The 18,751-nt window shown below is 42.2% G+C and overlaps 1 protein-coding gene across 2 annotated transcripts in view; it reads right to left on the reverse strand.

Annotated features, from left to right (window-relative positions):
• Positions 1–978: 978 nt before the first annotated feature.
• The window catches only part of LOC112221980 (V-set and transmembrane domain-containing protein 2-like protein), a 35,941-nt gene continuing 18,168 nt past the window's right edge, over positions 979–18,751 (reverse strand). Inside the window, exons 1-4 of one of the 2 annotated variants that reach the window (XM_024384474.1) lie at positions 17,270–17,386; positions 14,709–14,875; positions 13,138–13,182; positions 979–2,658 (exon numbers count right to left, since the gene is read on the reverse strand). In XM_024384474.1, the coding sequence (XP_024240242.1) occupies positions 2,263–2,658; positions 13,138–13,182; positions 14,709–14,875; positions 17,270–17,366 (705 nt within the window). In that variant the 5' untranslated portion in view covers positions 17,367–17,386 and the 3' untranslated portion in view covers positions 979–2,262. Of the gene's footprint in view, positions 2,659–13,137; positions 13,183–14,708; positions 14,876–17,269; positions 17,387–18,751 lie in introns of those variants that run through there. The other variant, XM_024384473.2, reaches the window with a different exon arrangement.

Genomic DNA, 18,751 nt, shown 5'->3' on the forward strand with positions numbered 1-18,751 from the left:
AGATTGAGGGCATCTAGTTTAAATTGTAGGATGGCCGGGGTTTTAAGCATATCCCAGTTTAGGTCACCTAACAGAACAGCTTCAGCTTCCCATCTTGGTTCCATTTTTCCTTTGATAACCAGGGGTCATGGTCATTCCACACAAACCTCCCGTTGATTCACACAAAACAGATCCGCCACTTGCTGCACAAACGCCTGATTGAAAGTCCTAGCGTGATTTTGAATACAACTTGAAGTCCACTGAGGGTTGAAGTGTAGGTTAGAGCCCTGGCTTGTTTGTCAGGTCTTGTTAAGACTGAGGGGTCTGGAAGCCTCTCCGTGACATAATGAATGTGCATACTGGGGAGACAGGAACAGGGTTGCCACATGTGCTTTGCGTTGGCGAGGGAGTGCTTCATCTCCACCATACTTTGCTATTTATCCAGCTGCCAACGCTGACAATAGCGCCATTACTCATCAGCCATGGAGGCCCTGCCTGGCAGCCCATACAGACACAGCCAGGGACAGGATGAAGCGATTTCCCTCCAACCACGCTTGATAATTTCATGCAGCAATGGTTCTTATTATGTTAATCATCAAATCATCTGACAGCCTAGCTTGACTGATTAGGCAGGCACTGTTTGGCACACCTAAGAGTAAAGCAGTTCAGAGATTACATACTGTAAGACTCAATTTGTTGATTACTCAGGATGCATGGGTGTGAGGAAGGAGACTGGCAAGAGGAAATGTATGACTGCCTTATGTGTTGACTGTGATGGAGTATTCTGGCTTTGAATAATAATGTCTCTACAATGGCAGCATACAAATCAGTGTGTGTTAGCATATAAATAATTGCAAGGTCAGATGCTGACTTTTCATGATGAATGTAATACAAACATATTTTCCATCATCAACGTCTCAAGCCCGTACATACTAGAGGTACTAAATAATGAAGTTACTCTGAAGGCAGTTCGCATTCAAGTCACAATAAATAGGTAAATAGGTTCATGTACAATTTATTTAATTTGATAAAGGCAAACATTTAGTGCGAGACCAACAACCTAGAAGAAATTCTGAAATATACATTTTTATAATGATTTCTTACAAAACATTAAAGCAAAGTTAAGAGCTAGAAACAGTTCCTTTAATCCATGTCTTTCACAATGCCACATTCAGTCTGTAGGGAAAGCACCACAAACAGGTTTTATTTGATAAACATTGGTTTAGATCTGGTTGAGTGGAAATCATACTTGAGAGGAAACTCTTCATCAAACAAAGCAGCTTTGGCCAAATTAAAGTGACCAAATTATATTTCTCCATGAAGTTGCCCATAGAGAGACAGCAAATGAACTGCTCAGAAAAATAAACAAGTATTCTCTATCTTACTTTGGCTAAATCAAATGCAACATAGAAACGGAGAGTAAATTAAGATATTAACAAACCAAAATGAATTAACAAAGCAACAAGTTAACTGTCCAACTTAAAACTGTATTTCCTCATGAATGGTTGAAAAACATTCTAAGAAAACATGTTGAACATGCACTCACTTTGTCATTTTATACAGTAATCTATAGAGTGTGGACCATCTAGAGTAGGGGTGTCAAACATACGGCCTGGATCCGGCCCGCGAGGTGGTCCAATCCGGGGGGGGCAAAGTCAATATACTTTAAAATGACTAAAACCAAATCAAAACTGTGTAAAAATTATAATGGATCAACATTCATACAGTTTCTTGACTAGGTCCAGCTCGCTGATATTCACAGAAATAAAAGCTAGAGAGTCAGGGAGCGTCATAAATTCCCAAAACTATGGATAGAGGACTGTTTTTAGCTAATTTTGACGGTGAGGAAATATAACCAATTTTCAGTGCTGCCCTCTGGACCTCGTTGAAAATGGAATGCGGCCCCCGGGGAAAAATGACTTTGACACCCCTGATCTAGAGGGTTGTGATGAAGAAAGAGCGGGCTGGGACTGGGAGTGGAGCTGAGGTGTTTTTGGTGGGACATTGTTGCGTTAGGGCAGTGTAAGGGGAGATGAGAGAGGCCAAGGTATAGGACTGGGGTGGCACCAGAGTCCATTTGGTGTGTGCATGTTGGGCAGAGGGCAGGGGTACGCAACAGGGGAAGCGGTGTGTACAGAGACTTTAGTTTAATCATGTATGTTACAGCTGGGGTGGTTGAATCAAAAGTTTCTACACACTGTGGTCCTCCAGGACTGGACTTGCCCATCTGGGGTGTAGGACAAGGTTGGAGCTTGGAGCTGAGGCCGGAGCAGATTAGGGAGGTTATGGGTGAGCTGTGAGGCTTAGAGGACAGCTGTCAGTGCAGTCAGTAGCGCTGTCATCCTCAGCAGACCTCTTCCTCAGCTCCCTGCCAGTGCCTGTTGGTTTGTGGTGGCTGTGGTGGGCTGCTGGCGAGTGCTTGCCATGCTCCGGCTGGTGGCCGCTGCCTGCCAGAACCTTGGTGTCCTTGGTTTGAAAGTTGGCCCCATGGTGGCGCAGCGCCGGGTTATGGTTGCTCTCTGGCTCCACCTGCAGGTAGGCCCTCACCTTGTGGTGGCGAGCATTGCTATCGGTGTCGCTGAAGTCGATCACGCGGCACTCGTACGTGCCCTCGTCAGACGGCTTCACGCTGGACAGACGCAACTTGTGGGAGATGTTGCTCCCAGCAACCTTTACCACCTGCAATAGACAGAGAAAATATATTGGTCTATTATTCCCAAGAGAGAAATGATACATTTGGATTCCTGACAGGCTATCCTTTCAGAGGAAATATGCTCACTTCAACCCTAATTTGCCAGCCAGATACATTTCTCCTTCCACTCTGAAGATTCTAAGTGTCTATATCTGTTGTTAATAATTTTCCTAGAAAACAAACGTCCTTGTGCATCCCCACCACTTCCCCCTCTGTCCCTGCATCCTGTGTGTGTGTGTGTGTGACAGCCAAGCTGTCTGATCCGAATGAGGCTGGCAGCCGGCTCTGTAATGAGATGCTAGCTGCGTTGCCACAGATGCACCACAGTACACACTTACAGAGCAGATGCACCTCCTCCTCCCCAAGCCCTGTACTGCTGGCAGCCCCACCGAGCCCAGGGGGAGCACAGCCACCCGGCCACTGCACTAAACAAAGCCGCCTGGCAACCAAACAGATTGAGGGGGGATGTGAGGAGGCACACACACATATTACATGTACACACACAGTCAGAACTTCGTTCCCATGTTGCAGAGAGATCTGTTCCATTTGTTCGCTAAAACAAATGAGGAGTTGCTGTGGCCCTGCATACATACAGAACATGTCTTTACTTGTTACGGGTCTAATAGTTCAGTGGCTTATAAAACCTGTTGAAAATATATTTTATAGTGTCAAATCTTAGAAAACACGAAGTGATCACATACTGTGGGAAAGTCAATGGTTGTGACACACCAGGGTATAAATACAGTTTTCTATATATCAGCTTCCTCCCACACAGGTAGTGTAGCCAAGGCTGATGATTAGTCTGTGGTTGTGCATCTCTGTTATCAGCCCAGAGTCCTCTAAGCTCAGAGAGAAAATCACACAATCACATTCAGCCTTGAGAATAAAACCAATAAAACTGAGCAAAATAATGTTGCTGGAGTATAGTTAGTAGGTCTGCATGGTTTAGTATAATCTCAGCATCTTCGATTTTACATCAATAGAATATGAAAATGATCTGGTTGATGCCATCAGCTGTATTTGTGGGGAAACATGAAAGGCTAATATCCATATCCATGTCTGCTGGAACCAATGACTCTGGGCTGGAACCCTCCGTACCATTTTACTGGCTGAGTGACTCCGTACCGTTATACCGGCTGAGCGACTCCGTACCGTTATACTGTCTGAGCGACGGCCCAGTGGCGTCCTCCTTTACACCACAGCTGTTGGTTTCATTATGGTTAGTCAGCAGCAGCTAGCCAGGCAACAGGGACATTAACCAGGGAGGAAACCTCAGATCAGAGATAGGCTTCATCTTCTCCTGAAGACGAGAGAGTAGAGGGACACGCGCAGCAAGCTGAAGAGCCGCTGTGCGAGCACAGAACTAGCCGTTAACAAATCATTACCCTCAGCCAGGCTGGCGGCAACAAGGCACTACCTGAGCAGATGAGCTATCAAAAGTTCTACTGACTCCCCGATCATTCTCCAGCAAGGAGCACACAGTCTCTCCTTTTTTAACCCTTGTGTTGTCTTCAGGGTCAAAAATGACCCGCCACTATGTTTAACAGCAGATTTGATGACTTTTCCTGGGGTGACCCCAACATTAGAAAAAGTGAAACATCGCCTTTGTTTATATTTCCATGAAAGCTGTACACCATCAGGGTACAAAGATTGTCTTAGGGTCATTTTTGACCCGGTAGTTATACAATAATTTACACACCACAAAATAAAGAGACAAAAAGACAGACAGACAGACAGGACACACACAAAAATGATACATTGAGATTACGTGTGCTACTGATTGAACTCAGCCAGCAGCTTCTGAAGAGGAAGATCACCATGGCGTGGACAACCTGGACAAGATGATTGTAACTTACAGCTGCAGGAGGATGACTGCCCGCTGGCCCCTGGTCATCTTCCATAACATCATTGATGTGTCCTCATACAATGCCTTCATGATATGGAACAAGATCAACCCTACCTGGATGCCTGATAAGCGGAACAAGGGGAGGGTGTTCCTGGAGCAGCTGGGAAAGGCACTTGTAACCCCAACCATTCAAATAAGGGAGTGCCAACCCGGCACAGCAGCCTCTGAATTGCTTGTGAAAGCTGTTTAGGGGGCTGAATCTTGTCCTGATCCACCTGAGACTGCAGCTGGGGCAGGCAAGAGGAGGAGATGCCAATTCTGCCCCCAAAGAAGGACTATAAAACAAATACTATGTGCTGCACATGTGAGAAATACATCTGCAAAGTCCATGCGCACACACTTGCATACTGTCCTACATGTGTTGATTAGAGTTGATTGATTTATGTTCTTCACGTTTTTGTTTCGTATCTATTATCTTCTTTTATTCTTATTTATTGTTGTTGTTTACACACCTTGTGGGTGGGGGCAATGGTTAAAAAATGGGAGAAGACTAGTATTTTGTAGTTGAATTCCTCATTGTACAGTATATAAGAATATATCACTATGCTGCCAAAAAATGTCAAGACTTATTGTTTCCCTTTAATAAAATGTATTCAAAACTACTTTCTGCACATTTCTGCTACTTTCTTAGGCTATACAATTGCTATCTCTTGCTAAAAAAAATCATGTTTACACCTATGTAATACCTTTAGCAATAATAATAACATTAAAAAACCTCTACTTTAGTAAAGAAAACAATTATGACAGGTGTGATGTAATAAAAACGAGTGGTGTCCACTGATTAAATGCAGTCTTTCTGCATTGTGAAGAAGGAAAACCCAGATATTCACAAAGTGTGTGATGAATGACAGGTTGTTTCTTCATGAAAAATAGATTTGGGGTTTAAAATTAAATTAAGCTGCTTTATTTGAGGGGTTTAGTGAAGGCGGGTCATTTTTTACCCTTAGGACAAGGGGAGTATACAGAATGCTAAGACTACACAAGGGTTAAATTAAGACATCAGAGCGCACTGCAGTCGTGAGGTTGAGCGCAGAATACAAGACATCACACCCTCTTACTGCAGCCTCAGTCTTTCTATAGAAGTGAAACACAGAATTGTAGCAGAAGTACTGTAAGTGAAGAGTTTATTTCCAAAACGCTATAAATCCATTTTCAGAAATCTTGGTAAATTAGCTTTAATTGTTTAAAGGACTTACGCAAGAGATTGGTGTGTTTTTTCACAATCTAATCATGGCATTGGGTTTGCTCACTATATAATCATCCATGATTTACCAAATTACATTTTGAAAGAGGAAGCAACATTTTTTAAGCACATGTTTTCTTTTCAGTCTCTTCCATCTCCACTGAATGATGTTAACTGTAAGGATTTCTTTCGGAATAATAATCATCTAAAATTAAGAAATATACAGAAAGTCCTGTGTGAAGGCCAATTTACAGAGGAGGAACTTCTTGAGGCAATTAAATCCTTTCAGTCTGGAAAAACACCAGGGCTTGATGGTATACCAGTAGAGGTATATCAGACCTTTTTTGATGTACTCAAAGATCCATTATTAGCATGTTTTAACTACTTCTATAAAAATGGCAGGCTATCAGGTCTACCAATTTATCGGGCAAGAAGGTCTGATTTCAATACTACTGAAACAGGACCCAGGTGGTAAGTATAAAGATCAAGTCCATTTAAAAAACTGGAGGCCTCTTACACTTCAATGTTGTGATGCCAAAATCCCGGCGAAATGCATAGCACATAGAATTAAAAAGGTTTTACCAGATATTTCCTACATGGACGATATATTGGAGATAAATATACAAAAATGACTTGAAACAATAGAACATTATAAAACATCATAGATACCAGGCCTGGTCTTCATAGCAGATTTTGAAAATGATGATGATAAAGTATGACTAGAAATTATATAGAAATGCCTGGACTATTTTAATTTAGGTGAATCTCTTATACAATGGGTTAAAGTTATGTACAGCAACCCCAGATGTAAAATAGTAAATAATGGTTTCCTTCTCAGAAAGTACTGAGCTTCAGAAGGTTTCTTAAATCTGCAATCTCCATCCCTGCATGGTCATGTTGAGATCCAGATCACTTTCTAGCCTCTCTGGACTAAAACCCAATCACGATGAGTGTACCATATTACATATTGGAATTTCAAAAGATCCAATGTTTACACTACAGTACCTTTACCAACAAAACAGTCTGATGGTGAAGTAGACATACTTGGTACTCATACAGCTGAAGTCGGAAGTTAACATACACATAGGTTGGAGTCATTAAAACTCATTTTTCAACCACTCCACAAATTTCTTGTTAAACAAACTATAGCTTTGGCAAGTCGGTTACGACATCTACTTTGTGCATGACACAAGTAATTTCACTTAGAATTCACTGTATCACAATTCCAGTGGGTCAGAAGTTTACATACACTAAGTTGACTGTGCCTTTAAACAGCTTGGAAAATTCCAGAAAAGGATGTCATGGCTTTAGAAGCTTCTGATAGGCTAAATTACATTATTTGAATCAATTGGAGGTGTACCTGTGGATGTATTTCAAGGCCTACCTTCAAACGCAGTGCTTCTTTGCTTGACATCATGGGAAAATCAAAAGAAATCAGCCAAGACCTCAGAAAGAAAATTGTAGACCTGGTTCATTTTTGGGAGCAATTTCCAAACACCTGAAGGTACCACGTTCATCTGTACAAACAATAGTACGCAAGTATAAACACTATGGGTCCACACAAGTCGTCATAGCACTCAGGAAGGAGATGCGCTCTGTGTCCTAGAGATGAACGTACTTTGGTGCGAAAAGTGCAAATCAATCCCAGAACAACAGCAAAGGACCTTGTGAAGATGCTGGAAGAAACAGGTACAAAAGTATCTATATCCACAGTAAAACGAGTCCTATATCGACATAGCCTGAAAGGCCACTCAGCAAGGAAGAAGCCACTGCTCCAAAACCGCCATAAAAAAAGCTAGACTACGGTTTGCAACTGCACATGGGGACAAATATTGTACTTTTTAGACAAAATATAACTGTTTGGCCATCGTTATGTTTGGAGGAAAAAGGGGGAGGCTTGCAAGCCAAAGAACACCATCCCAACCGTGAAGCACGGGGGTGGCAGCATCATGTTGCGGGGGTGCTTTGCTGCAGGAGGGACTGATGCACTTCACAAAATAGATGGTATCATGAGGGAGGAATATTATGTGGATATATTGCAGCAACATCTCAAAACGTCAGTCAGGAAGTTAAAGCTCGGTCGCAAATGTGTCTTTCAAATGGACAATGACCCCAAGCATTCTTCCAAAGTTGTGGCAAAATTACAATTTAGCAAATTAACACTGGAGTGATAGATGTGCAGATGATGATATGCAAGTAGAAATACTGGTGTGCAAAAGAGCAAAAAAAGTAAATAAAAACAATATGGGGATGAGGTAGGTAATTGGATGGGCTATTTACAGTTGGGCTGTGTACAGTTGCAGCGATCAGTAAACTGCTGAGATAGCTGATGCTTAAAGTTAGTGAGAGAGATAAAAGTCTCCAACTTCAGCGATTTCCAGAAAGAACTGGAAGGAAAGACGGCCAAAGAGGTGTTGGCTTTGGGGATGACCAGTGAGATATACCTGCTGGAGCGCGTGCTATGGGTGGGTGTTGCTATGTGACCAGTGAGCTGAGATAAGGTGGAGCTTTATCTAGCAAAGACTTATAGATGACCTGGAGCCACTGGAGCCAGTGGGTTTGGTGAAGAATATGTAGCGAGGGCCAGCCGACGAGAGCATACAGGTCGCAGTGGTGGGTGGTATATGGGGCTTTGGTGACAAAACGGATGGCACTGTGATAGACGGCATCCAGTTTGCTGAGTAGAGTGTTGGAGGCTATTTTGTAAATGACATTGCCGAAGCCGAGGATTGGTAGGATAGTCAGTTTTACGAGGGTATGTTGGCAGCGTGAGTGAAGGTGGCTTTGTTGTGAAATAGGAAGCCGATTATAGATTTAATTTTGAATTGGAGATGCTTTTAATATGAGTCTGGAAGGAGAGTTTACAGTCTAGCCAGACACCTAGGTATGTGTAGTTGTCCACATATTCTAAGTCAGAACCGTCCAGAGTAGTGATGCTTGTTGGGCGGGCGAGTGCGGGCAGCGATCGGTTGGAGCATGCATTTAGTTTTACTTGCATTTAAGAGCAGTTGGAGGCCATGGAAGGAGTGTTGTATGGCATTGAAGCTCGTTTGGAGGTTTGTTAACACAGTGTCCAAAGAAGGGCCAGATGTATCCAGAATGGGGTTGTCTGTGTAGAGGTGGATCAAGGAATCACCCGCAGCAAGAGCGATATCGTTGATATATACAGAGAAAAGAGTAGGCCAGAGAATTGAACCCTGTGGTTAAAACACTGAACTCTATCAGATAAGTTGTTGTGAACCAGGCGAGGCAGTCATTTGAGAAACCAAGGCTGTTGAGTCTTCCGATAAGAATAGTGTGATTGACAGAGTCGAAAGATTTGGCCAGGTCGATGAAGATGGCTGCACAGTACTGTCTTTTATCGATGGAGGTTATGATATAATTTAATACATTGAGCGTGGCTGAGGTGCATTTGTGACCAGCTCCGAAACTGGATTGCACAGCGGAGAAGGTATGGTGGGATTCAAAATGGACAGTGATTTGTTTGTTAACTTGGCTTTTGAAGAATTTAGAAAATGCAGGGCAGGATGGATATAGGTCTGTAACAGTTTGGGTCTAGAGTGTCATCCCTTTTGAAGAGGGGGATGACCGCAGCAGCTTTCCAATCTTTAAGAATCTCGGACGATACGAAAGAGAGGTTGAACAGACTAGTAATAGGGGTTGCAACAATGGCGGCCGAAGATTTTAGAAAGAGAAGGTCCAGATTGTCTAGCCCAGCTGATTTGTACAGTTCCAGGTTTTGCAGCTCTTTCAGAACATCAGCTATCTGGATTTGGGTGAAGGAGAAGCTGGGAGGCTTGGGCAAGTAGCTGCGGGGGGTGCGGAGCTGTTGGTCGAGGTTGGGGTAGCCAGGAGGAAAGCATGGCCAGCCATAGAGAAATGCATATTGAAATTCTCGATTATCGTGGATTTATCAGTAGTGACAGTGTTTCCTAGCCTCAGTGCAGTGGGCAGCTGGGAGGAGGTGCTCTTATTCGCCATGGACTTTACAGTGTCCCAAAACCTTTTGGAGTTAGAGCTACAGGATGCAAATTTCTGTTTGAAAAAGCTAGCCTTTGCTTTCCTAACTGACTGCGCGTATTGGTTCCTGACTTCCCTGAAGAGTTGCATATCGTGGGGGCTATTCAATGCTAAACCAGTACACCACAGGATGTGTTTGTGCTGGTCGAGGGCAGTCAGGCCTGGAGTGAACCAAGGGCTATATCTGTTCTTAATGCTACATTAATGCTACATTGAAAGGGTAATGCTTATTTAAGATAGTGAGGACTTTTAAAGAACAACCAGGCACCCTCTACTGACGGGATGAGGTCAATATCCTTCCAGGATACCTGGGCCAGGTCGATTAGAAAGGCCTGCTCGCAGAAGTGTTTAGGGAGCGGGAAACAGTGATGAGGGGTGGTCGTTTGAACGTGGACCCATAACAGATGCAGGAAATGAGGCAGTGATCGCTGAGATCCTGATTGAAAACAGCAGAGGTGTATTTGGAGGGCAAGTTGGTCAGGATAATATCTATGAGGGTGCCCATGTTTATGGATTTAGGGTTGTACCTGGTGGGTTCCTTTTTAATTTGTGTGAGATTGAGAGCATGTAGCTTAGATTGTAGGACGGCCGGGGTGTTAAGCATGTCCCAGTTTAGGTCACCTAACAGATCGAAATCTGAAGATAGATGGAGGGCAATCAATTCACATATGGTGTCCAGGGCACAGCTGGGGGCTATAACAGGCGTTAACATTGAGAGACTTATTAATGGAGAGATTAATAAAACAATTGAAGCTTGAACTGTTTGGGAATAGACCTGGAAAGTAAGACAGAACTTTGCAGGCTCTCTCTGCAGTAGATTGCAACTCCTCCCCCTTTGGCAGTTCTATCTTGACGGAAAATGTTGTAATTTCTGAATTTTTGGTGGCCTTCCTAAGCCAGGATTCAGACACAGCAAGGACAAAAGGGTTGGCGGAGTGTGCTAAAGCAGTGAGTAAAACAAACTTAGGGAAGAGGCTTCTGATGTTAACATGCATGAAACCAAGGCTTTTACGGTTACAGAAGTCAACAAATGAGGGCCTGGGGACACACAGGCCCTGGGTTAACCTCTACATCACCCGCGGAACAGAGGAGGAGTAGGATGAGGGTACGGCTAAAGGCTAAAGGAACTGGTCGTCTAGTGCGTTGGGAACAGAGAATAAAAGGAGTAGATTTCTGGGCGTGGTAGGATAGATTCAGGGCATAATGTACAGACATGGGTATGGTAGGGTGTGGGTACAGTGGATGTAAACCTAGGCATTGAGTGACGATAAGAGAGGTTTCATCTCTGGAGGCACTAGTTACGCTAGGTGAGGTTGCCCCATGTGTGGGAGGTGGGACAAAAGAGCTGTCTGAGGCATGTTGAGTGGGACTAGGGGTAAAATAAAACAATGACAACAATAAAACAATGATAACTACCCTAAACAGAAGTATACAAGGCATATTGACATTAGAGAGAGACATAAAGCAAGGCATAAAGCAATCACAGGTGTTGATTGGGAGAGCTAGTTAAGACACCAATGGGTAAGACAACAGCTAATCAGCTAAGACAACAACAACAGGTAAAATGGTGATGAATGGGCAGAGAGGGTCAGTTAACTACACACAGGGCCTGAGTTCGAGGCTGGGGCCGACAGATAAACAAAATAAATAAAATGGAGTACCGTGATTAATGAACAGTCCAGCAGGCATCAGCTATGTAGCCAAGTGATCATAGGGTCCAGTGAACAGCAATAGATGAAACAGGGAAGCCGTTACTACGCTAGCCAGGGGATGCACCTGGCTCGAGGCTAACTGGTGCTAGCTTCGGGACAAGGGCATCACCGATGTCTGGCAAAGGCCGGTTGAGGGCACATCGGACAGAATTAAGTTGGCAGACCAGCCGAGATGGATCGGCGGGGCTCCGTGTCGACTAAGGGTCCAGGCCAAATTGGCAAAAGAGGTATTATAGCTGGAGTAATTTAGTTTGCTAGCTGGGAGATGCGCCTGGCTCAAGGCTAACTGGTGCTAGCTTTGGGACAAGGGCGTTCACCATAGCCACTCCGGTGCGCCCAGTGCAAAGGTCCAGAGCTTACAGCAGGAATCCGGTGATGTAGTGGCTTCTAGTCGTAGACTGGCAGGTATTATCCAGGCTAAAAGCTGCTGGTGTCTGAGCTAAAGGTAAAGGCCGCTAGCAGTGGTTAACAATGACTAAATAGCTAGTAGCTAATTAATTGGTTAACTTCTGATGGCTAACTTCTGATGGAGGTTCTAGCTATAAAGTCTAAAAATAGCAGATCCGTATCACATTGGGCGAGGCGGGTTGCCGGAAGGTATATTTAAATAAAAAATGGAAAAAGAGATATATACAAAAAAAGACAACAAAAAAACACACAATTTACACGGGACAACAACAAACACGTCTGCACTGCTACGCCATCTTGGAATTGCAGGATCAGATGGTGACAGGTGTCCGAGCAAGGTCAGACAGCCAGGGAAGACCAGTCTACAGAGCTCAGGTGAATTTTGCAGTATATTATAACAACCAGTGAACTCTTGAGTTGATGGGTAGGCTACAGTCTGGGATCTGGGAGTGATGGTCATTTCAATTATTGAACCATTGATTCTATTCTTGGATAATACTAATGTGTAAATGTACACCAAGGTAATTCTTTGTCATGCCTCATCTGAGCAGGATCAGATGATGACAGGGGTCTCAGCAGGGTCAGATGGTGACAGGGGTCTCAGCAGGGTCACGCAGCCAGGCAGCCTGCATTACTGCAGTTTAAGACCATACATAGAACGTACTATATATGCCAGTGAAACTGAATATCATGCACTCAGAAATGTAATTTGTCTGCTGGAGGTGTAAAACACAAAAGGGGACATATTTGCATATGTTGTGGTCTTGTGAAGGGTGGCTGAATTCTGTCAAAGAGATTGTTATTTTATCTCAGCATGTCAACAGATTCTCTCCGTTTTTGTTTGCTTGGAAATGTTGATACTGAAGACTGTTGTCAGAAGAAACTGTGTAACCTAGCATTTATAGCGGCTAAGAAATGCTTTGCCATTAATTGGAAGGTTGGTTATCCTCCCACAATGTCACAATGGATGGCAAAAATGTCAAGTTAAGTATCACTAGATTTGATTTATTACAAGATTCAAGGTATACTGTGGAACTCTCATAAGGTCTGGATTCTTGAAAAAAAGCTGACATTCAGCTTCCACAGCCCCCAATAAATGTCAATAATTATTGCATTGTTTCTTTGGTAATGAGGCCTCTATTGGACACTAGATTGCCAACAAGACAAATACAAAAGTGCAAAAGAGAAGCCACACAGGCAGGAAATATAACATATACTGCAGCAAGTAAAGACTCACACTTATTTTGGTAGCATCCTTTGACCTCTCGTCCTGGGGTACAACCTGTAGGAAAGAGATTTCAAAGAATAAGAAACTTTAGAAATACTTGTATTATTATTTTTTTAAATTCCCCACTCCCTCATATCGATGATGAGTCCAATTACAGGTAATTTTACCTAAGAGCAGAACATAGATAATGGGCCTAATAATGCCTACTTTACAGGTAATTGCATCCAAAACGTACAGCTGTACTCAAAATTCCGTACGGGATGTGGAGATTCACCACTCTATTAAGAGGAATAGATTTGAGAGGTGAAACCTGGGTCGGGGCATTTTGAGAAGTGTAACTTGGTCAAAAAAATACAATTTTAAACGGAATAGTTTCACCATTTTAAGACGAGAGTTCAGTTCATGTAACAGGGTTGAACTTAAAATGAGGGACAGACATAAATCAATCACTAAACAATACATAATCATCTCCAGAAATGACTTTGTTAAAGCAACAAAAGAACTATGGCTTTACAATGGGGATGACATTTTTTTTTTAATGTTGGGGTTTAGTGGGGTAAAATCTATCTAGACGTCACGGAGGGACATGTCAAAATGCTGAATTTAGCACTTCATTAAGATTTTATTCACATAAAAACATTTGATTTATTGAATTCTCCATGTAGTCTATATTAAACGGCAACATATTAAATATAAGTCTTTTAAAATTCCATATTGGTGCACAATTTCTACTTAAAATATCAAAGGGACGCAAAAGGCACTCTTTTCATGGAACCACCCACCTCTGTTTCCCCCAAGGCACCAATCTCCACACTTAGTATTCCCCAAAATTGTAATATGAATTCGAAAAAACAAAACAATTATGCTATACATTTCAACCTGTGCCTATATTATCATGTAGGCATGATTCATCAAGAAAATGAGGGTTCACTACAGCACAGCCTGTACAGTATTCTAGGTCAGTAGCACCACCTGCCCTACGCTCCAGCAAGGGAAGGAAGCAAGGTGTAACACAGCTAGTCCTCAGGGACACTTCATGAATAATGAATCAGAGTGAGGTGAGAGGAAGTTTCTTTACATTTCTCCCTTTTCCAATTAAAAAGTGTTGGAAAACACAGCAGGAGGACTGGAAAACATTCTGTGTGTCCTCATGGAAAACCTGCTCTGCTTTACCCAGCTCAGGTGCATTTTCCCATGAGATGGTTCCTCAGCCTCCTCTTCTGTTCCTGTGCCTCCGGGGCACCTGGGAACCTGCTGCTATTTCTGCCTACTGCAGTGATTAATGTGTGGTTTATTACCTTGCTGCTCACCTCACTCAGTTTATTCCTATGTACTTTATTAGTTGGGACTGATTCTGACTTGTATAGCTGTGCTTCGATGGCAAACTCTAAGGATTGGGATTTAGTCAGGAGTTTGTGCACTGTATTCTAATGCTATGCTTGCTATTTGCATTTCTGTTTGCAATGTGGGAGAATAAGAAGACTTTGTTCCATCTTCTGCCTCAAACCTTTGATCACTGATCACAGAACACCTCACCAACAACATTCCCTCAGCAGTGACAGAGTGAGCAGTCTAGGTACCTGATTGGAGGTCCAGGGCTGTTTCTCTGTCCAGTCTCTGTGGTTCCTGATGTACCACCACTGGATCTCCAGGGAGTAGGAGGGGCCTGCCCCCCGGAAGGAGCACGCCATCTCCACGTCCTGGCCACTCTGTGCTGTGATGTCATGGGGGACCTCTGTGAACACAGCTGTATGGAGAAAAAAAGCAAAGTTAACAGTTGGCTTCAGAAACGATGACTCAGTCCTCTCTGAAGACAATATGGGTGGTGTTTGCTCTTACTGCAGTTGATTTACAGTGATGATAATACACTGTGATTGTAAATGGTCTCTAATAGAATATTGAGTTAACCCTAATAATAGTGTGCATAAATCGTCATTTTTTAACATAACACAACACAATCTAGAAATACTTGTTTTTTTAAGCAACTATGAGGAATACAATCATAAATCCTCATTTACCAGTTGAAACATTTACATTTTGATGAGTATCATTTGTTGGTCTGATGTAATAAGGAGCATCCAGACACTGCACTTGATTGCTTTATGAATTTGCTTTTTCCAATTATTGATAAACATGCACCTGTTAAGAAACTGACTGTTGGAACTCTTAAGGCTCCATTGATTGATGAGGCATAGAAAAATTGTATGGTTGAAAGAGATGGGGCAAAAGGAGTGGCTAATAACTCTGGCTTCACATCTAAATGGCTGATTTTCTGCAAATTAAGAAATTATGTGACTAAACTCAACAAAAATAAGAAGAATCTGTATTATGAAGCCAATATCAATTAGATAAAGAATGATGGAAAAAAGCTTTTGAGTACTTTAAATGAGATTATGGGCAGAAAGACAAATTATTTAATTGAATCAGCTGGCTTATTCATCACAAAACCATGTGATGTTGCCAATTATTTTAATGATTACATCATTGGCAAAGTGGGCAAACAACAAACCTCAGCTGAATCTGGTAATAAATGATGTGGCTGTTAAACCGGTTAAGGAGACTAAATTATTTGGTGTTACCTTAGAGTGTAAACTGTCAAGGTCAAAAGATTCAATGGTTGTAAAGATGGGGAGAGGTCTGTCCACACTCTAAACAGCAAGTCCTGCAGACTCTAGTTTTCTCTTATCCTAATTATTGTCCCGTTATGTGGTCAAGTGCTGCAAAGAAAGATCTTGTTAAGCTGCAGCTGGCCCAGAACAGAGCGGCACGCCTTGCTCTTCATTGTAATCAGAGGACTGATATAAATACAATGCATGCCAGTCTCTCTTGGCTAAGAGTTGAGGAGAGACTTACTGGATCACTTCTTATTTTTATAAGAAACAATGTGTTGAACATTCTAAATTGTTTGCATAGTGAACTTACACACAGCTCTGACACACACATTTACCCCACCAGACAAGCCACCAGGGGTCTTTTCACAGTCCCCAAATCCAGAACAAATTCAACAAAGCGTACAGTATTATAATAGAGCCATTATTGCATGGAACTCCCTTCCATTTCATTTTACTCAAATGAACAGCAAACCTGGTTTCAAAATCAGATAAAGCAACAACTCACAATACAATGCTTCTCCCCTATTTGACCTATATATTTTGTGTGTATGTATTGATATGGAGGCTACGTGTGCCGTTATTACATGTATGCAGTTCTGTCCTTGAGCTGTTCTTGTCTATTAATGTCATGTTTCATGTTTTGTGTGGACCACAGGAAGAGTAGTTTATGCTTTAGCAGTAGCTAATGGGGATCCTAATAAAATACCAAAAATATCAATCATTGTGCTCACCTGGCTTGCTCTTTAGTTAGCCTATGTATACAAAGTTTGTAATATTTTGTTTTATTAATGTACCACTCTGTTTGTTTACTAAAGAAGGCATTACTGCTAAAACAGCTCCCCTGTTTTTGTTTTTCAGTTCAAATATGTACTGAAGGTTTGAGATACAACAGACAGCTTTGACAGATTTTCTAAAGTAGTTCTGATGAGCAATGTCACAACTGGAGAGTGACGCCTTGCTGAAGAGCTGGCAAACTAAAGAGGATTGGGTGTATCTCTCTCCAGCATAACACCACACTCAGTAGGTTATGCAAAACTAGTGTTTACTAAACCAACACTCACACTAGATGTGCATGTGTTCACAAACACATAGTGTGAATATGCAGTTTAATAAAAATGTATAAAGTTTAGCCTGTCATAATGTAAACTGGCATTGAATGTTTACTCTTGTCCAAACGTGGATATCAGTAACCTACGTCAAAAGAGCTTAGCACATTCTGAAGTTAGAATATCTTAATTTTACCCACTATATTTCACATGGAAGCGGAGCTAGAGTTGGGCTTCATCCCAGACACCTGCCTGGGTGGGAGGAGAGCAAGGAAGCTGCCTGGGCTGAGCTGGATCCTCTCCATGTATAACACAGGCTGAAATCCCTCACATGGGTAAACTAGCCTCAGTAGAATGAAGACATCAGCTCTTCTGATCCCAGCACATCCGTTTATTAACTGGGCCCAAATCCTCTTAAATGCTCCCTTAAACACATTTTTCATTTACTTCTAATCCCGTTCATGGCGACGGAGGTTCACGTACCCACGGGTGTATTGGTGGTGCTCACACCGATGAAGTCTTCACAATGAAGATTCACAATGAAGTCAGCATGGCAAACCATTGTACCAAAACCAAACATTTTAGATCAGGGGTGTCAAACTCTTTCCATGGAGCGCCTAGTGTCTGCTGGGTTTTGGTTTTCCTTTCAATTAAGACCTAGACAACCAGGTGAGGGGAGTTCTTTACTAATTAGTGACTTGAATAAATCAATCAAGAACAAGGGAGGAGCGAAAACCGGCAGTCACTCGGCCTTCCGTGGAATGAGTTTGACACGTGTTTTAGATCATAAAAAAAGTTGATCTTTCCTGCAATTCCTGACTACTTATTCTTAAAACAAATGTAATTTATATACATTAGACAACCACTGGGAATTGTCGGATCAGAATTGGTGCTTACCAGAAAACACTACCCATAAAAACGACATCAACCTTGAGAAAATCAACTGGCTGGAGAATGAGAGAGAGAGAACAGCACTGTCTGAGCTATAGAGAGAGAGGTGGCCATGGTGCTGAAAGTTGCTGCTGCTGCCAGCTTATTACTAGCTCCCAGGTGGTAGGCTTATTCAATCTCCACTAGAATACCAGAGAACATAGAGACAATAAACTAATTCCATTTCTTCCTAAAATTTCGATCTATCTTTGTTTTTATTCCACCGCTCTCAGGCCTGAGTTTAATAGCCTCTGTAAATCTCTGGGCCAACTGTGCATACTGAGAAAGCAATGTCTACCGCTCCAGAGAGCTACAAGCCCCAAGTCATATCTCCTTGTAAATCGATCAAATCCCTTTGAATTTCATTTGCCAGACACAAGACACACTTTGTATTGATTCACCTTTATGGTAGGAAGTGGAGCCTACAGCTTTCTTGTATTCAAAGCAGTGATGTAAACTGTCATTAAATGGATAGGCTCTCTGTATTGTTTTTTGACGTTGATCATGTTTATTTGTTATTTTGTACAGACATAGGATCTTAAAATAACCCTGCAGCAACAGGAAATGTGAATTATTATGTGAATTATAATGAATGCCCGTTTTTGTAGGATTCATACATTTTCCGTGAGGGAAACTACCAGAACCTTTTTAAACCTCAAATACACTACAAGTTTTACATTTCCTGCATTGCAGGAAAGTTCTCCTGCAACAGGGTGATCAAATGAAGATCCTCCATCTGTATGAATCATGCCAAATGGGTTTAGAGGGAAATATGTGGGAATGATTGACAATATTTCTCTTATTAATGCCTACATGACAACTTTGACTTAGAAACAATGCTAATTCAAAGATGGCCTGTGTAATCACTAGCACCCTGTCTGCACATCTTAATTAGAGCCCTCGAAGGACTTTGGAAGTTGGATATGAAATGTTTGGAGGAATCATTATCTTCACAATAACACAATAGTGTAAATAGACTTAGACAATCACTACAATCAATGCTGACAAAACTGCAACAGAAAGACAGACATGACA

This window comes from Oncorhynchus tshawytscha, linkage group LG22 (genome assembly GCF_018296145.1).
Source record: "Oncorhynchus tshawytscha isolate Ot180627B linkage group LG22, Otsh_v2.0, whole genome shotgun sequence".
Lineage (NCBI taxonomy): Eukaryota > Metazoa > Chordata > Actinopteri > Salmoniformes > Salmonidae > Oncorhynchus > Oncorhynchus tshawytscha.